At 37.5% G+C, this 13,046-nt stretch overlaps 1 protein-coding gene across 6 annotated transcripts in view; it reads right to left on the bottom strand.

Moving 5' to 3' along the window:
• Positions 1–5,885: 5,885 nt before the first annotated feature.
• The window catches only part of MTX2 (metaxin 2), a 53,413-nt gene continuing 46,252 nt past the window's right edge, over positions 5,886–13,046 (bottom strand). For 5 of the 6 annotated variants that reach the window (XM_038422709.2, XM_038422711.2, XM_043505379.1 and 2 more), the window contains 6 exons: positions 12,299–12,375; positions 11,330–11,422; positions 10,761–10,799; positions 10,223–10,348; positions 9,441–9,517; positions 5,886–6,403 (listed from right to left, as the gene is read on the bottom strand). In XM_038422709.2, coding sequence (XP_038278637.1) covers positions 6,193–6,403; positions 9,441–9,517; positions 10,223–10,348; positions 10,761–10,799; positions 11,330–11,422; positions 12,299–12,375 — 623 coding nt within the window. In that variant the 3' untranslated portion in view covers positions 5,886–6,192. Of the gene's footprint in view, positions 6,404–7,054; positions 7,514–9,440; positions 9,518–10,222; positions 10,349–10,760; positions 10,800–11,329; positions 11,423–12,298; positions 12,376–13,046 lie in introns of those variants that run through there. The other variant, XM_043505381.1, reaches the window with a different exon arrangement.

Genomic DNA, 13,046 nt, shown 5'->3' with positions numbered 1-13,046 from the left:
CTATAACTACCTGCACAAATGTTTTCGTCCCATGAGGCATTGCAAGCCCAACCCAACATTCTACTCAACTCCATGCACTGTGGGAGCCATGAGTCGATGCAAGCCCTGCTAGTGAGGATGCACTCCACCGACACAATGAGCATAGTGAGCATAGTGGGGACATGCAAAATCGACTTGTTTAAATCAGAGGCTCATGTTGACTTAAATAAAATTGACCTAATTTTGTAGTGTAGACATACTCTGAGTATCTCACTATTAAGGCATATTCTAATCCTTTAATCATTCTTGAGGCTCTTTTCTTCTCCAATTGTTAACACTTTTCTTGAAGTGGGGATAGGTGTACACTTGGTGCTGGAGATGTGGTTTCCAGCTCGAGGAGATGTAAACGTTAGCTCATTATTTTTAGTGCACTAGCTCCATCAGAGCTAGTGTGAGTACATCTCCTCAAGCTGGGAGTCACCTCCCCAGCTCCAAGTATAGCTATACCATAGAATTGGATGCAATATTCCAGCAGTAGTCACACCAACACCAAATAGAAGCAACAACTTTCCTGCCCTTACTTGATATTTCCCCCATTTAGAGAGACAAGGTGGGTGAAGTAATATATTTTATTGGACTAACTTCTGTTGGTGAGACAGACAAGCTTTCAAACTACACAGCTTTCAAGCTCCCTCAGGTCTGGGGACACAGACCCACCTTGTCTCTCTAATATCCTGGGACCAAAATGGCTACAATAGCACTGCATAGAATATATTCCCGTTTACCCATCTAAGGATCACATTAGCCCTTTTGGCCAGAGCATCGCAGTAGACACTCATGTATTGCTGATTATTCATCAGGACCCCCAAGATCTTTTTCAGAGTCACTGCTTCCCAGGATAGAGCCTCCATCCTGTAATTATGACCTACATTCCTTTGTTCCTAGGTGTATGGCTTTACACTTGGCCGTACTGAAATGCATAATGCTTGTTTGAACCCAGTTTACCAAACAACTTGGGTTGGGCTCTCTCTGCCTCAGCAACCTGTCCTCTTCACTATATCACTCCCCCAATCACTGTGTCATATCAGTGTATCAGTGATTAAAAAAAATGCTTTTCTTCCAAGTCACTCATAATATAATAAGCAAAGGACCAAAAAGACCCCCTGCAGGATGCCACATCAGCTCAGTGACAATTCCTCATTTAGAATTACAGTTTGAGTCCCAGCAGCTAGCCAGTCTTTAATCCATTTAATGTAGGCCATCTTGATTTTGTATTAAATCAAACTGTTGCGCTACACCAAATTAAATGCCTTACATCAACACTATTAAGATTTACTGGTATCTTTTTTAATACACAAATTTGGTGGATAATCTCATTAAAGAGTGACAAATCTGTTATATTAGTGAGCACACAGAATTTCATAGGGTTAACGTAAAAAATATGCCGTATTAAAAACTAATCGTGCAGTCAGATTTTACACTGCAGTTTGGTTAAGTTTAATAGTTGTAATATATCAACATAATGGACCCAAAAGCACTTAAAATACTTTATAGATATGTGCCATATAGTAATCACTCCATCTACCATTGAAATGCAGCTACCTCTGAGGTAAACACAGCCATTGTACCAGTGCTCAAGAACACCACACAACACTTTAGGCTAGGAAGCAGAGAATACTCTTTTTCCCAATTGAAACTACATTGGGAATTTTGAAAACTCAATTACGCAAACAATAGAAAGGGTAGAGGAGAGGGTGATTAAGGTTACAGAAACTATTTAATTGAGCTGCAAAGTCTTATAGTCTTGCATCTCATCTTACTTTAATACTGAGTTTTCAATCTAATTCACTATTCTCTGCATCCTTAAGTGCAGTCTGAGTGGCTCAAATAGATTTACAAAAGCTTTATTTGTTTATAATAGATCCGTATCTTTTGCCAACCATTTTCATAGGGTTTGAATTTATTTTCTGGAACAGACATTCAGAGAGAGTTGAATATGCATATGGCTATCTCAGACTTTAAGGGGGAAAAAAGGTTGATTTGATGTTACTGAACAAGATTTGCAATCATTTCTGTTTCAAATTAGTAATGAGAGGATTGTACAAAAAGTAAAAAACCAAGTTTGTATAGTAACCTTCATACAAAAGGTTATCAGAGTGCTGTACAAAAAAGAAATTCAGGGCTGGCTGGCATCAGTCCAGAAAGAGTTATTCTAAAAAGCCATCCATTCACATAAAGACTAAATCACATTGCTAGGATTAATTCCCTTCAGAAGAAAGAGTTCCACATCCAAAGTGCTGCATTACTAATGTTCTTCCTCTCTCCTGAAACATGTTATTGCTAAGATATAAAAGGTTACTGCACTCACCGCTGTGTTTTCAAAGCACTCTAAATTTTTGCTACAAATCTGGTGTTTCACTAGCAGCCACTGCAGAGTCTTAAGAGTAAGTGGTCTATGTGCTCATATTTTTGTACCTGTGAGTATTCCTGCAGCTGGGTGCCATACAAGCTACTGTTCAGGCACAAAGGACAGAAGGGACCATCATGATCATCTAGTCCAATGGTTCTCAATCTTTCCAGACTACTGTACCTCTTTCAGGAGTCTGATTTGTCTTCCATACCCCAAGTTTCACCTCAATTGAAAGACTACTTGTTTACAAAATCAGACATAAAAATATAAAAGTGTCACAGCATACTATTACTGAACAATTGCTTACTTTCTCATTTTTACCATGTAATTATAAAATAAATTGATTGGAGCCTGTTTTTCACTTGTTGAGCCTTGTCTGAAGCTGGAGTCCTGGATAGCAAGGCTGGAGCCCGAGCCCCACTGCCCGGGACTGAAGCATGCAACTTAGCTTCGCGGAGCCCCTGTGGCATGAGGCCCCAAGCAACTGCCCAGCTTGCCATCCCTTAACACCAGCCCTGCACTTGCAACCCCCTAAACCCATCGCACAACCCCTCTGGGAGACGCAACCCCCAGGTTCAGAAACACTGATTTAGATGAGTTGAGTACCCCTCGAAAACTTGGGTACCCCTGGTTGAGAACCACTGATCTAGTCTGGCCTGCATATTGCAGGCCACAGAACTTGCTCACCCAGCCGTGTAATAAACCCATAATCTCTGGCTGAGTTACTTGAGTTCTCAAATTATGATTTAAAAGACTTCAAGTTACAGAGAATCCACCATTTACACTAGTTTCAAGCGGAAAGTGACCCATGCTGCAGAGGAAGGCAAAAAATCCCTGGAGTCTCTGCCAATTTGACCCAGGGAAAAATTCCTTCCTGACCCCTAAATATGGAGATCACTGCTTGAATATGATACTCAAGATTTTACATAGGATCTAGTCAAATCTGAAATTTCTTTCATCAGAGACTATTAGTTTTTATCTCAAGAAAAGGAAAAAAAGTATTGCAGTTAGGTATTAATCAATACTTCATTCACATCCATGATTTTTGGTTTTTGCATTCATGTGACTTATGAAAAACAGGTATTCAAAACGGATATCTGAATCTTCAGTGTAAAAGTTATAATTAATATTTTAATAGAACATCTTACCACATAGTACTTAAAGGGCTTGTTTTTTTGTTTTTTTAAATGGTAATGGGCCAACATGCAGACTTGGGAAATTCCTAAAAGACCAGAAGCAGGAATGAAGCTACATCTTCCAGTTTTAATAAGCCTGAACTGCTATGTTACAATCAAATGCTAGACCTGCGTAACACTCACGTTTGTGTACTCCTCTGGAAGAAACCCGGTGTTCTAGTACAGGATTGAAGAATTCAGTAACCACATTTCAACTGTGAAAGTAATAATGGCAACTTGTAACATTAATAATAGTAAGATCTCAGTTAATAATTAGGTTAATAGTTATCCTGCTGATGAAGCTGTGAAATGTGACAGGCTTTCCAGCAATTGGTCTTTGCTACCTTTATGAGACACAAGGGAACATAAGTCAAAACCTCATGATTAATGTGTAAATAATCAAAACCATAATTATTTTGATATTGACTATGGCAAACCAATGTAGCCAGAGGAGTGTAATTTCATAATGCAGTAGACCTTACCTTCTACATCACTGAAACACAACAGTTCAAACAAACAATCAGGCTATTAAGCTAGTGCCTCACTGTGCCTAGGTTTATTGAACCTAGAGTTTTTTGGCAGAAAGTTGACGTTTCTTGTTTTTGGACAGTATTTCTGAGCAACATTTCAACTTAAGTTTTGGCAAAATACCATGCACAATTTAATTTATAAAAGTAGCACAGAATGCTGCTATTAGATGTGCCTGGAGATACTACGTAAGCACCCACAAGGCAAGCAGGAGCCCTAAATCGCATGCTAAGTAACTTCATAAGTAGCCTCACTGAAATTAACAGGACTACACATGAAGTAAGATACTACATGAAATAAGGGTGGCAAAACCTGGATTTGTGCAAATAGTGTGGGAGAAAATTTGTCACCAGATTACTTTTTGGGAATTTTGAAGTCCAAAGACTAATCTGCTTTCTTATATATTAGCCACTAACAAACAACAAAACAAAACTGATTTTTAAGTCTAGTTTGGTTTTGTATTAAAAATCAAAGAGCAAGGCTTCTGGCATACCATAATGGAATATTTAACTTGAAGTGCTTTACTATCATACTAATGCACCTAAACATACCATAGGAAAAGCATCAAAAAAGCATAAGGAGCCGAGGGTTGTGGGGAGAAAGAAAAAATATGCCCAGAGAAAAGACGCCAAGTCCTTCTACTTGAGAGAGGAAGAAGAAAAAAGCCCACAAGTGAGCTTCAGAGTTTGGGAGCAATATTGTCAGGCTAGAAACAGAAACAACTGGACACAGACATTTAAATGTGCTGGAGGAGGAACAAGACAAGCTGAAAAATAGGAAAGACTGAAGAAACAAATATAAAAAATTCAGAAACAAAAGTGAAGAGATCAAGAAAAAGCAAAGACAAAAAATGAGAAGTGACAAAATTAAAGACCGATGCAGTAAAAATTACTGATGCCTGAAAAATTTGATTTGACTACTAGTTTTTAATCAGTTGGTTGCCAGAAAACTAGAAGTCTGTTTTGCCATCTGGTCCCAGAGAGAGAAGCTTTTGTTGAGGTGAAATAATTAAGATACTGTAAATAGTTCTTTCACTTTTAGCTCAGTAATTCAAAATTAGAACAGACTGGCGTGAGAGAATCAACACCCCAAAATGGCCTGTCAGGTTCCCTATCAAAAATGAGCTAATAATCTCAATGCCTTTTCCATATCCACATCACAAAAAAACAACTTCTGATACCTTTCATAGCTATCTGAGCAGAGGTCAAAGACTCATGTCCTTTCTTTCCCAGAAGTTGTCATTCTGAGACACCTTTTTGGGACAGCGCGTGGAAACTTGCATGGCTGATGCCTATGCTGCACTTTCTGTGCATTGATAGGAGGTTTCCACTCTCCTAGACTGTTTGCTTTCCACCTTTCACAAGCATTACAGTCACCTCAATTTCTTTTCTTTTTTTTAATTTCTCAAAACAATACAAACAAATCTTAAAAGGTGCTTTAACTTTATTGCATTGTTACCATTTCATTTAAAGTTAGTGGTACCGTACATTTGATAAAGCTGTAGGCATACTCTTCATTTATCCATTTGGTTTAGAATGCTAATCTCTTAAAAGAACCTAATCACCTTGTAAACACACTGACTTTCAAAGTGGAAACTTGTTAAAGCCTGAATAGAGTAAATTTTCCTATTATTTGCTCTACCTTCTAGTCAACAAGTTAATCCTACAGGGTGTAAGGCAAATTACTTTTCAGATCCTCCAAGCAGAAGGGCAAAAGGAAACACTGTTTCTAACATATGAATAAAACTTATTAAAAGGTTTTTGGAAAGATTGAACAGTCACTTTTAAAAATAGTAGTTTTTCATTTATTTTTATTTTTAATACAGATAGAATATTGTTCCAAGGTCACTTTAGTTTAATATTTAATAGCCTATATGGCATTTAAATGGCAATACCTCAAAAATCATTTCATGTTAAATGTATACAGTGAATTCTATAACACACAAAATGCAGTTTGAACTTCCCGTGCTCCAGAATGTTTTAGCAGCTTCCAAGAGGTTTTATTACACACTTTTGCATTTTCAAAGCCATCATCATCTGTTAAACACTTAAATCAAAATTTGTTTCAGAAACTGGGCCTCCCCACCACAAAATGAAGCATTTAACTCGGTAGATAATCCTTTGAGGATTTGGATGCAGCACTTGCAGAGCTGTCTTTATCATGATCCTCAAAATAGCGTTGCTCTATTCTCCTGCAAAAGGCCACGAGGTTGCTGTAGTTTTTCACTTTTTCAGAGAGTTCATCACTGGTCAGCTGAGTAGTAAGAATTGTGAACAGATGTCCAAATACCAAAGCATCTAACTCAGTTGGCCTATAAAAGAGACAGGGGAAAAAGTGGGCCTCTGGGAGTCAGAAAACACTGAAAACCTTATAAGGAAAATCCTACCGTACTCTGATTTTTTTTAAATATTAACTCAAAAAACTCCAAGTATTTTCACAAAGTAATCAAACTGGTCATATTTAACCAAATAAAGCTCAAAATTTAACAAATGCATAAAGCCTTAAATACAGTAGAACCTCAGAGTTATGACCACCAGAGTTACAAACTGACCAGTCAGCCATACACCTTGTTTGGAAGCAAATACAGTACAGCACTGTGTTAAATGTAAACTACTAAAAAAATAAAGGGAAATTTAAAAAAAAAAAAATTGACAAGGTAAGGAAACTGTTTCTGTGCTCGTTTCATTAAATTAAGATGGTTAAAAGCAGCATTTTTCTTCTGCATAGTAAAGTTTCAAAGCTCTATTAAGTCAATGTTCCATTGTAAACTTTTGAAAGAACCACCATAATGTTTTGTTCAGAGTTACGAACGTTTCAGAGTTATGAACAACCTCCATTCCTGAGGTGCTCATAACTCTGAGGTTCTACTGTATTTTATATGAACAACAACAAATTTTGGTCTGAATTCTCAATGTGCTGCTCAGTGCTCCCATTAACAAATGAGGGGTTTGGTTTTTTTTCCCCCAAACAGTGAAGAAGTTACAAAATACCTTTTCATAAAACGCATGCAGAGCCTACCCACTGACTCCTCTGTCCAGCCCCAACTGTTTCTCACTTTTGATTTTGTGGAAAGGGAGTCTATATTCCCAGTCTCCTCTGCAGATACTGTGCATAACAAAACTACCCCTTCAAACAGAATGGTGCTCTTCAAAACAGCAAAAACCCCACATCTCTCCTGGGCTTTTCAGCCACCAAAAATTCCTTGACTAGTGAGAAAAAGTTAACTACATGGTAGTAGCATTTAGGGCCATCTCTTTTGTGTTAGAGAGACTAAACAAATGGAAATAAACACTGTAACCAAAGCCACCTTAACCCAAAGGAGAACAGTGGTTTCTTGAATAAATCTGCAGTCATACTCATAGCTATGTGTACAAGCCTTCCATAGCTTGACCTTAGTGAACTTTTTGCAGCACTGGTCTATCTGCAAACAAAACAAAAAAAACCCCAAAAACATTTTCCTTACATATATTTTAACAATTTAGAGCTTTTCTTCACTAATGTCCAAGAACTACATACTAAGTATTAATGAGCTAGAAGAATATTTTATGAGACTAATTACTGAGAAACTTTATTACTATTTACAGACAAAAAACATTAAAAAAGTTAAAGGTTGAAAGCGTGTGTTATGGAGTCCACCTAACAACCCCAAACAATAGCACATCCTTTACAAAATAAATATCACTTTTATAGAAGACAGTTCAGAAGACAGTTCAGAATGCCTCAAAAATGAATAGTTGGAATAATTGTTCTCTACTACCATCTAATCCTACAGCACTCACTCTCATCCAATTACATTGCCCACCTAACCTTAACTTTGCAAAATCTTCGGAGGAAAAGAGGCAAGAAACAAAGTATTACAGCCTGCTAATTGAGGCATTTTCTCCATCCCCACCTAATGTACTGGGGATCATAAACTGGGCTTTCTTCGGTCTGGTCCAAACAAACAAACTAACAGTCAGTTGAAGTAAACTTAACCTATGGGAAAAAACAAACAATCCAATATACAGTTACTCAGTTTCCCAGTTCCTCCTTGCTTTCCGATTCTGTGACATTGCTGGACAAGACAATTGCTTCCTCTCACCCCTCTTAATCCCACTGGCTCCTTCATATATCCTTGCTTTAATAAGCCGTCAGTTAACCCCTTCCCTGTCTCTATTAGTGTGTAATGTCACAAGCTGATTTTATTTAAGTGTCTTTGTAATTTCCCCATTGTCACCCCACTAAAAATACCTAAAACTGGCCCCCAGATACTGCCATAATCAGGGGAATGCAAAGGCAGCTTTAAAAAAAAAAATCACATACATTGCACTTGGAATGTACATTCTTTATGTAACTTCATGGTTCATATGCCATGGTGATGGGTGCAGTACATGAATATATTCAACATTATTTTAAATCCACAGTTATTACAAGAATATTTTTGGGAAAGTACACATTTGCAACTGGATGTGACTGACAATAGCAAAGGACATCTGGTATAGGTCAGATCTGGGTCTGCGGTGGCTTTTCTACAAAGGCCCAGAACTGTACTTACACAAATCATAGCTGCTACTTTGTAATCAATCCTTTGTGGGGAGAAGACCAGCGTTTCCCCACAGGCATCTTCATGCAAACCCAACTCTTTAAAGTAAGTCTACGCTGCAATCCAAGGTATGACTCCTTTACCTGCCGTAGCACAGCTAAAAACAGTAGCGTCAATGTGGAGACGCAGGCTTCAGCACAAGCTAGCAACGTGAGTATTTACCCAGGGTCCCCAGTGTGCTTGTTCAGGCCTTGCTGCTATTTTTATCTGTGCTAGCACCCTTAAAGCTAGTGTGGTATGTCTATACGGGCTGCAATCATACCTTGGGATGCAGTTTAGACATAGCCTTCCCCCACCACTGTGTCACTTGAATTAACCTATGCAGGAAGTGCGGTTGGATCAAAATATGTTACATTCATTCTGCTTATCATGCATTAGCGCACTTACACTGATAGGTATCTATGAAATGCCAACATATGCTAATGTAATTAAGTGGATTATTGCTTAGTTACCTATTAAAACTACAGGTTTCTGTTTTTACATTATATGTTTTTAACTGACAAACTATTGTGTATTCTGTTATCGTATCAGTGGAAAATAGGATTAAGTCTAAAAAACACTAGAGAAAATATATGAAATATTTTATGGAAACTTAGTAGCTTTTGTAATTTCAGTAATTCTTATATATGCAATTTATGGGTTCATTCCCACATGTTCCTTAACTGCTCATAAGGTATTAAAATAAGGCAAAAATAGTCCCCATTCAGCTATGTTCTGGAGAGTAATATGCCTACAGTACATTACATTTCCATATAAAATAACTTACTGCTTATTGAAGAAATATGATTGTGTTCCCAGTCTTTGAGAGAGAGCTTGACAACACTGATCTACATCTTCCAACACCTAACCAAAACAAAAAAGATTAGTACAATACCTAAGTAGTCAGATGAGAACACAATTCTCTACAAAATAGCTCCCTTATTGCATACATAGGAGCAGTAGGCATTTGTAATAAATGACTAAATTAACTATATGGACCATAGATGTTACACAGATTCAAATTACAAATCTTATTTCCAGACCTTAAATGACAAGTATATTGTTGACATAAGGAAAGTTGCTAATTTCCCTATTGTCAGTAATTGGGTTAAAATTAATATATCCAATGTTTACCTCTAAACTTCTTTGTATTTTTCTTGGAGCTCCAAGAACAAAATTGCCACAATCCTGCAAAGGGACCCCATTATCTTCACATTGGAATCAGAATCCTTGTCTGCTAATCCCTTTCCAGGATCATGGTCTAAACTCACATAAACAGACATTCAGCATAGAGATACATATTCATGAGAAAACATCTTTCGTTTTTCTCAGACTATGTGTGTGATTTAAAAGTTTATTGCTGTTGAAGCCAGAGACATGGATTCCATAGACAATTGTTTTAAATGTATGGAGTTTCACAATACATATATGTTACGAAACATAGGAAATAAAATATTGCTTCTCTGGAATTTTGACACTTTTGATATTTTATTTATATGTATTTCATTCCTGAGAGGTTATTTAAAAAAAAAAAATGAAGAATTCAACTCTGGCTATTATCTGACTGACCTGTTCAAGTGACTTGCCAGCCCATCCAATAGCTTTCATCTTACGTCTGATCTCCCATTGTTTCTGATAGGCCAAAATGCGATTGAGAGGCCAAGGATAAGGGGATCCATACCTTGGATGAGTAATCTTTGTTTAAAAAAAGCCATAAAAACAAAATCACTTTTTTTTTAAAATAAAGCAGGTAAGTATGCTGTTATTTACAAAATAGCTATGGTTTTCATGGATCAAAAGGCATTCACATTGGCTTTTGTAAAATATTAAGAAGTTATTCTGCACAGAAATTCATAGTTTGCAGCCTAAAGAAAAAGAAACCATTTTACTCTATTACTCCACCTGAAAAATATATAAAAACATATCTACTTTTTCAGTAATGACACACAGCTTCCCTAAAACGTATATGCAAGCAAAAGAAAGTGAAAAACTATATCATTAATGGTATAAACCTCAATGTTTCATTTATGAGTAGGGACTTGCATTTGTGAGCAAAAGTGTTTTCTCATTAAATTTTAATTAAGATAAATGCTGCAGAACCACTCACCTCCTGTACTGTAGTATCATCACACCACTGAAGATACAACTAGGGGAAAAAAAACACTTCTTTATTCTGAAATTTCAGTTAGACTGCACAGAGAGTTATTTCTAACTATTGATGTTTTCTTTTAAGTTAAATTAACAGCATATCCCACAAATATTTTAAGTCTAACAGTGTCTTCCATGAACACAAAAGACAAGTTAATGGTGATGCTTACAAGACAAAAGCCTGGTTGCTAGTTCTCTTTCAGAACAGCAACCAGATCAGATTTGAAATTAAGATGAGTTCAGAATACATTATATAAATTATTTCTTTACAGCTTAGTCTTTATAAACTCACCGCTGTTTTGTACAACAAAAATCAACCTCAATTCATGAAATTTTCATATGACTATGTAAAAAGACCACAGAGAATGTGGAGTTCTGTTCTTGTAAGGACACTAGCCTATGAGTTGATGAACTATTTCCCAATCTAAGAATTTGAAAATAAAATACATTTTCCACACGGAAAAAAAACCCTACATTTTCCACCACTTATCACCTACAAAATCAACAAATTATTATGGTTTGCTGTACCTCTGCTGTCAATAGCATATTATTGACTAATTCTATGTAGGCTTTCATCTCAGCTTTTTGGACTTCATCCAACCCATCACTGAGTGAATGGCCCTAAGGGAATAAAAGAATATACAACCCTGTAAGAAAGGATATTACAATATTCAGCTAGGGCTTGAGCCAAAGCTAACAGAAGTCAATGTGCTTTAGATCAGGTCTTGATCTCTCTCTATAGGTCTCTAAATCATAAAATAGATGGGTAAATATTATGAAGTACCTTCCATACTAAAATTACCTTCAGTATTAAACAGAAAATGTTATATTGCAATATAATCAAACACAAAAGACAAATGTAGATTTATTTTCAGCTACAGAACTACTGTGCATTTTTTTTTTTAGCTGTGTACAACTTGATTTCATGGCTTCACTATTACTATGATTTCTTCTGTGTGAAGTAGTAAGTTGATGATATAAACAGTTTATCAAAATAAACTACTTAATAAGCAGACACTGCTTTACAAGGACAGAACAAAGTAAAAGCAAATATAAACATATATTAGCTGAAATGTCAAGACTTAAGCAAACACTGTATGTCTTTCTAAGAATACTATACTTGGGAGCCAAAAAAGAAATGCGATTGCAAGGTCTAGGTTATTTTTCAGCTCCTTGTTAACATGATGAAGTCCTGTACTTACAGCTGATTTCTATCATTTGAATAAATGCCAGAGGAAAATACCCCCATCATACCATCACAAACCCCCAATACACCATATTTTCCTTAAGCAAAAGGTTACTCCCTGCATTGGGTTAAAATATTTGCCACATTGTAAAAATGCAGATACCTTTACATTCATATGAGGTTTTTCTACCTTACTCTCTTAAAAACTAATTATGTCACATTTCATACGAGTAAACTAAATGAGTGCAAATGCTAAAAAGAGTGACTACCATATTTATCAGTTACTGATCAAGTATATTTAATATCCTTACCTTGGCTTTTACAAACTGGACTATGGGGCCAAGTTCAGATACTACTTGATTTCCTACACGAATAAAGGGTACTTTGCCTGCAGTGAGACACAGTATATTTTTAGTAAATTAAACCTTTCAATACATACGTAGAATTATTTTTGAAATCATGGCTTTGAAGTGTTTCAGCACAACGTCTATCAGATTGTACATGAGAGTTAACATACAAAATTTCATTTGAGAGACACTCACAAATAGAGCCTCCCCACGTCTATCGCTTTAGTTCACACATTTATGCTAAGACTTGTCCTATTGATTGGCTTTCATGCTAACGTAGTGGTCCCCAAACTTTTCACCGTCCCCCCCCCCTCCTGTTCACCCCTCCACCCCCCTAGGAACTAGGCCAGGAGCAGGGACGTGGCTCAGGGGGTAGGGCGGTGGTCAGGAGTAAGGGGGCTAAGGCTGAGGCTGCAGCTGGGAACAGAGCCAAGGCCAGGGGCAGAGGCTGGGAATGGGAGCTTAGCTGCAGCCAGGGCGGCGGAGGCTTGAGGCGGGGCTAAGGCTGGGTGCGGAGCCATGGTGGAGGCTGATAGCCAGAGCTGTGGCCAGGCTGTGGTGGGGGCCGGCAGCTGTGGCTGGAGGCGGTGCTGGAGCAGAGCTGGGATGGAACAGGGCTGCATGGTTGCTCCCTCCTTGCCCTCTGTAGGGGTTGGCCCGGGCCACACCATACCCCCTCCCTCCACACACCCCTAGTAGTTGGGGACTACTG

The sequence above is a fragment of the Dermochelys coriacea genome, chromosome 11 (genome assembly GCF_009764565.3).
Source record: "Dermochelys coriacea isolate rDerCor1 chromosome 11, rDerCor1.pri.v4, whole genome shotgun sequence".
Lineage (NCBI taxonomy): Eukaryota > Metazoa > Chordata > Testudines > Dermochelyidae > Dermochelys > Dermochelys coriacea.
This window is presented reverse-complemented; position numbering and strand designations above follow the sequence as displayed.